The 7,500-nt window shown below is 36.8% G+C and overlaps 1 protein-coding gene across 1 annotated transcript in view; it reads left to right on the top strand.

Moving 5' to 3' along the window:
* The window catches only part of LOC143027356 (uncharacterized), a 187,858-nt gene that overhangs the window by 110,534 nt on the left and 69,824 nt on the right, over positions 1 to 7,500 (top strand). The window contains exons 9-12 of the mRNA XM_076188635.1: positions 2,317 to 2,415; positions 6,794 to 6,801; positions 6,996 to 7,119; positions 7,480 to 7,500. The exon at positions 7,480 to 7,500 is cut by the window's right edge and continues 226 nt beyond it. Coding sequence (XP_076044750.1) covers positions 2,317 to 2,415; positions 6,794 to 6,801; positions 6,996 to 7,119; positions 7,480 to 7,500 — 252 coding nt within the window. The remainder of the gene's footprint in view (positions 1 to 2,316; positions 2,416 to 6,793; positions 6,802 to 6,995; positions 7,120 to 7,479) is intronic.

Below are 7,500 nucleotides of genomic sequence, written 5' to 3'. Positions count from 1 at the left end.
ATCATTTCTCTGGAGGAGGTACCTATCCCTCACAAGGAACACCAGCACTTTCGAGAAATAAATTATCTTTATAAAAAAAAAAACACCTGATTTCATGTCGGAATAGATTGATCTATCACTATAGATATTCTTTCAGAAAAAATCTAATCTCAGAGAAATATTCGAGCTTTTATAAACACCTGACATATCCTGAGAAATTCCCAGTACATGATTAATCTCCCATGATAAAAATATAATCGCACAAGATAAGAACCAGATGTCTCAGAAAAGCAATTTATCTCTCTCAAAAAGTATCTGACTATTTTCACTAGCAACTTATTTCTTATAGGAATGACGTGCCCTCTCACGAGAAATGGATGATCTTTGGCGAGAAATAAAATATCTTGGGTATGGAGCAAGCAGCTTCATGTATCTTCTATTTTTATCATAAGATATGTATAAAATAAAGTAACTGGAAGCTTTTGTTACCGAAGAAGTATAGCGAAGATGAATACATGACCCAACTGACATCCGAATTGTAAAGAAAAGTGTCACAAGGTATGGACAGAGTTATCGAGATGGGTCATAACCGTTTTTCTACCGAGGGGAGCGACGACACGGAGAAAGTGTCGTCGTAAAAAAAGGGTTTAAGAATACCCATTGGGTACGTGGAACCTATAGTGCCCACTTTAGCCAATAATGATTATAAACAATCTATAGATGATCCAGTTTTCACAACGGCTTTGTCACCAAAGTTTCTGCTATCCTTATCTGGACAAAATCCAACCAATTACAAAGGCGGATTACAAAGGATTACAAAAGCGGAGCATGCCGACAGGAGACCTTTTGGTCCATATCTAGGTCAGATGCGAAAAAATCTCAATAACGATAAATAAATTAATTAATAAATAAATAAAAACTATAATAATGTAAATAAATAAAATATACAAATAAATGCATAATTATAGTTGAATAACAAACAAATGGGTAAATAGTAAATAATAATAGATTGACATATAACTAATAATAAATGAGAATCAAACAAATAATAATAAACAATCGGACAAATTTTAACAAAACAAATAAACCAATAATATAAAATAAATGATAGTCATTACAGCATCTTGCTTAGGTGTTTATCTAAATGATTCTTAAAGCTTCTCCTACGCTTCTCCTTTTCATTCTCCCTCTCCTTCTAATTTTCTCTCTCCTCTTTCTTTCTCTATTCCTCCCCTCATTCTTCTCATTCCCTTCCTCATTCCCTTTCTTCCCTCTACAGGAAGTTTATTCCATTCATTAACTACACGGGTGGCGAAGCTGTTTCTACCCACTTCCAAACTTTAAGAGAATTTTGAGGTTCCCTAATTCAGAAAAGGCTTTCCTAGTATTACATGTTTTACCTGAATGAATATATGTGTATATATATACATATATATATATATATATATATATATTATATATATATATATATATATATATATGTATATATGTATATATATATATATATGTACATACACACACATATACATATATACACATATATATATATATATATATATATATATATATATATATATATATATATATTAAAGAGAGCATTAGAGGTCATATTGGATAAACTACTATCCTGAATAAACAAGTGAGAGAGAGAAAGAGAGAGAGATTTTATTTTATTTACAGGATCAACTATAGTGGAGTATATATTTCCGATTTACACAGAGAAAGAGGACACATGAATACAATGGTTTTAAGGGGATCAACCTATTTTGTGTGTGTAATTAGAAAAGTAATTGGGAGGATATTGATTGCGAGGATTAGGAGAGGAATAAAGGGAATAATTGGGGAGGAACAGTGTAGGTTTAGGGGAGGTAGGGGTTGCATGAATCAGATCATTGTGATTTGGTAAATATGCTAGAAGATTTTATCAAAAGTTTTTTTTTTTTTTTTTTTAGACTGGAAGGCATTGTGGAAGATATTCCAGGTGTATGGAATTGTGGAGAAACTGGGTGAAGCAAAGCGTTGATATATAAACAGGCAACTTAACATAATCTGTTGAAACTCCACTCTGATATGAAGATACTATGAAAATCTTATTACTAATAGGATGAACTGATTAAGTCTTCTCTCTTCATTCTTCTTTTTCTTTGAAAAATTTCGTTTCGTTGATCTGACATGATTGTTTGTGAAGACGTCACTACTCTTTTTTTTCAAGTTCAATAATGGTTAAAAATTTGATGACAAAGTTTCTCCTTTGCTAATATATAGGCACTTTCATGATCTATCCTTCTTATCTCGTTTCCTAATCTGCTACTGAAATGCCGTGACATTATTCGTCAGACCATGGCGCTTTAGCTCAGAATCACCGTGTTCCCTTTCGTGGCGATTGTGTTGGTGGTGGTGGTGGTGGTGGTGATGGTAGTGGTAATGTAAGTGATGGTGGGTGTTGGGTTAGGGGGGTGGCGGTGGTGATGTAAGTGGTGGTGATGGTGGTAGTAGTGGTGGTGGTGGTGATAACATTAGTGGTTGTGGTCCTGGTAGAAATGGTAGTGGTTGTAATAAAAGTGGTGGTGATGATGGTGATAGTGTTGTTGTTGGTGATGATAGTGGTGCTGAGGAGGTTGTCATGATGGTTGTGATGGTGATGGTGGTTGTGGTGATGGCTGGGGCAGGTTTCTTAATTAAGATAAATCAACCTTATGGTATCGATTTAGCGCCACAGACGAGTGAAATACCCTACGGCAGAAAAAAGTAGGTAATGCATTCATAGAGGAAGCAAGTGTCATTAATAATGATTTAGATGGTAGTGGTAACAATAACGGTCTTGAGTTTCGTTTATGGTAATGGTAGCGTGATTGCAGGTGTGGTAATAATTGGCACTAATTATGTAAGGAGCTATAGTGGTGGAAGATATTTGTGTTTCTGGACTTTGATGCAAAGTAGTGTTGGAATGGTGAAGCTAAATGGAGTTACTTTTCTTAGTAGTAAGGAAGGATTTGGTAGTAGATAAAGAAATCTAATATTCATTTATACGTTGGGTGGAAGAAACTAGATATAATGGTGGTTGAAGAAGAGGTAAAGATAATTGTTGAAATTGGTGCTAGTGAAAGCCGTTGTTGTGGAGTTTATGAAATGGGGAGACAAGAGCTGCATGCCTGTGGAGACGTTCTCTCTTTGTCCCTTTCACCAACATAGAGGGGATGTAATGGCGAACGCTAGATGAAATTACTTTGGATGGCTCCAGCGTCCAGAAGTGGAGAGAGAGAGAGAGAGAGAGAGAGAGAGAGAGAGAGAAACAGACAGACAGACAGACAGACAGGTAGGCACATGGACAGAGAGAGAGAGGGAGAGAGAGGTCACTAGCTGAATTGGACTTAATAGTATTAAGTTAGTTTAGTAAGGTTGAATTAGGGTAGGGTAGATTACGTGAATACGCTTGAGCATTTTAATGACAACAAGAATTATGCCGACTGAGAGCTGAAATTCTCTGCAGGGCTACCCATATCGAACAGCTCTTGTATGACATATGAGACGAAGCTCAGCTCGTGTATCCTTGGAGCCGTAGGACTCATTGCTAACCGGCACATCCTTGGTGCCGAAAAGTGAAATTCCTCATAGATGTAATGAGTACCGTCATTATAAGGGCGTGGATCGTAGGGTACCCTATAGATATATGTAGAAGAAGGTTGAGGTTATTGCAACAACCTCCCACACAACCACAGAGAGTACAACTAATGTAAAAGCGGGTGTTCCTGTTAGATCAGAGCCACCTAAAGCTCCAAGTGTATAGTTTATTGTGCTTACGAGCAGTGTGCCACCAAATGTATATAAGCACTCTCTAAGTAGATCTAAATCTTGAACATAAACAACAATAATAAGATGAGAATATGTGCTTACAAAGTGAGAACCCTGTGAGAAGGCCACAAATAGCAGAGTTTTATGGAAGAACAGTATAATATCCAGATGGTCTATCTACATATCAAGAGCTTTTCTTCCTTATAAGGAAAGTAGCCGAGTCAAAGGCATGTACTTACTTCTACCCATTCCACTCCCATCCACCACCCTTTCCTCCCTCTCATCTTAGCTCCTCATGGATGACGGGTCATCCTTGTATCCCACCCACTATCTTCGGTCAGAAGCAATGTAGCAAATCACAGTACATTCACAGCAAAGCCGCTTCACTTAATCGGCGACCCCTCATGCAGAACAAAAGAAGACGGGTAGAAATCCTTTCGGGCTGCGTCGAAATAAATATCATTCACACATAAGCACCCCTACCCCAATCCCCCGCCTTCCCCTTCCTTGAATAACAGTATCATCTATACACAGCCACTCCTCACTCACCCCTGTCTCAGGCCTTCTCCCTTCCTTCCTCAATAGACATTCCCCTCTTTCTCATCCATCCATCTCATCCTCGTCCGTCCCATCATATTCACTCCCTCCACCTCTGCTTTCCACATATATTTTACTAATTTACTTCACTCATCCTTTCCATGTGTCCAAAACATCCCAATATTCTTTCATCAGCCCTATCTGTCATCTTTTCCACTCCCGCGCTCTTCCTCAATTTGTTTTTCACTCTATCCATACTTCTCAAACTTTGAGAGAAGCAATTAAATGCCTTGAGGGATTAAACATTTCATGAGAAATAGGGATTTGAGAATGCAGATGGTAGAATCTGTAGAATTGTAGTTTGTGGAAACATCAGTACTCGAACAGCGTGCATCCGAAAATAAACTGCTAGTGGGAATGTCACAGTCGAGATACATTTATGACGCTTCGTTGACAAGAGATCCCTTTGAATTGAATGAAGTTGTCCGGAGTTGGTGAGGACAAAATATTTAAATAGAGCTAACAGATGTAACCCGGAGACTTCAGACAATTATGTCACCAGAGCCTCTTCTATGCTCAACAAAATTATCTGATGTTTGAGAAACCAACACCTTTAAGGAAACGTCGCCAGCGATCATTCGAAAAATTCTGGTACATGAGCGAATTTTAGGTAAACATTTCAAAAGAATCTCTATGATGGTGGCAACACTGATACAAAGTTATACAACTGTATTTCGTTTCTATTTTTATACAGCATAAAATAGATAAAATAATGGCAACTTCTGGCAACCCCATTGCATAAAAAAAATTCTGTATATTGAAATAGCGTCAATATTTCTATAGCTATTTCGTTGTTTTTTTTTTCCTACAAAATTGTGTTTATGGAGATATTTGGCAACTCCTCCCACCAGCATACCCCAGAAAGGCAGTAGATAGGGCACAGGTACTCTTGAAAAAAGTCAAAGTAAGGTGACGTCGCTACTGACGCTCTCACCGTACGCAAAAGTTTTGATTCCTCGCCCTGTATTGTTGCTGTGATTATGAAAAAATTAACAAGAAACAAGAGAGTGAAGCGGCAGAATATAGAGAGGGCCCGTGAGTGCCTGAAATAGAAACAAGAAGAAGGAAAAAGAGGAGAAAAGCAGCACAGCTGCACCCAGCACTCCGCAAGCTTTTACCAACCACGCCCACGTAGGGCAATCGAAGATCTGTTGCGAATAGAGCTTATTGCTCTAACATATATATATATAATTGCACATAGATGGGAAATAAGAGAGGGAGAAGCATGTACTAAGGAAGATTTGGCAGAATGAATAGTAGTAGATCACGACGTATACCACACCCTGAGCGGACTCCTTGGAGCGTACAAGCTACTGTATAGATGGCTGGGCCGTCACCCCTCATCGTCACCTCACACCTCATCAGCACCTCACACCTCATCATCAAAAAATGGTCGCGAAAAATTGTCGCGATATTTTAAACCCCCCGTCCTATAAAGTTTATGTTTTTGTTCTTTTTGTTGTAATATCTTCGGTTGTTCTTTATGGATTTTTGTCATTATTGTTTCATTTGAAAGAAAACATCATGCTCTTTTTTTTTTTTATTAAAGAAATTTGAATTAAAAAATTATTTATGAAACCTGAATTTTGCAGCATTTTTTATTATTTAGAGAAACAAATTAATAAGAGAAAATCAGAGATATTAATTTGAAAAAATGTGCTCAATAAGATTTGTTCCCCAGACTCTAAACTTTTATTTCATACCAAGCTGAATGACGTCGAAGGATTTTCCATTAAGTAATTAGAGCTTCACTTGAGCTCACTATATCTTCATTAAATATTCACTATGCCTTATATATACATGGGAAGAACACAATACCCTGAGGAATTACACGCTAATGTAAGGGGTATTTATACCTATATTCATTAAACACATATTTGAACAAAAAATTTCACCTACTCTATAAAGCGACACGACACTACCTTAAAGAATTGTCGCTAGATAACTTGATTTGGCTAAGTGGGGCAGTCCCAAAACTGAAGGATTCTTTCTTTATCATTCAGCCCGAGGAAATATCGTTTCTTTTTCATCTGCCTTGGCTGATAGTCTACGACAAATAGTACTGGAGAGCCGCAAACAACACTGGCCAGGGTGTTCGTACAAGATAACTTTCCACGCCCTTCTCGATGTGATCGCTCTTCTGTCAACAAATTTTTGGTAGTTATGTAAGTAGGTCCGGGAATCGCAATTAATGTATGAGCAAGCTAATTTGTCTTACGCTTTTTTATATTATGATTACAAAGGATAGCTCTGTGTATGGAATACCTATCATATACAATGAGTAAAAATGTGATTGTTAACCGATATCCCGGCATGTGACGCTCCTCGATGAACGAGTTTACAAATTGTAGGTAGTTATGTATCCTGATTTAGGCTTGGAAAACATGTGTTGTATTATGAAGATGAAGTTACGTTCTTGTTATAGGCTTTGATGTAGGTATATAAAATGTCAACTCTCATGTATGTTGGATGTCATGTAGATGCAAATAATATGATGAAAATGCATGACATTATCCTGTGTTATACTCATTATAATCACCTACATGAAAGGTTTAGGACAGATTTGGAAAGAATTAATGAAGTTTCACTGAAACCGTTAATTAACATTAAAAGCTCCGAATCAACAGGACAGTCGTTTTGAGTTCCTTTGGTGTATTCAATCTAACAAATCAATTACCGAAGTCATGAGGTTTGCCACGATTTGCTCAGACATCACACTCGTGGCTGACAAGCATCAGGCAACACACGAAGGTTAAGGTACCACACACACACACACCCATACGCACACATACATATATATATATATATATATATATATATATATATATATATATGCATATACATATATAAATTATATATAATACACACACAAATATATATACACATATATATTCATATATATACATATATATACTTATATATATATATATATATATATATATATATATATATGTATATATAAATATATACATATATGTATATATACGGTGTTCGGGGGTAAATTTGATAACTTTTTCATCTTCTGTCATTTCAGAACCATTTGAAGAATTTAATACCAGTAAGGTGCAACGATAGCTGATTCTGTGTACTGTTACTGGGTGTGAGAGGTAGAGAACATGGGTGACTGGAAAG

This window comes from Oratosquilla oratoria, chromosome 8, assembly GCF_046742065.1.
Source record: "Oratosquilla oratoria isolate Oo_2021 chromosome 8, ASM4674206v1, whole genome shotgun sequence".
NCBI lineage: Eukaryota > Metazoa > Arthropoda > Malacostraca > Stomatopoda > Squillidae > Oratosquilla > Oratosquilla oratoria.
This window is presented reverse-complemented; position numbering and strand designations above follow the sequence as displayed.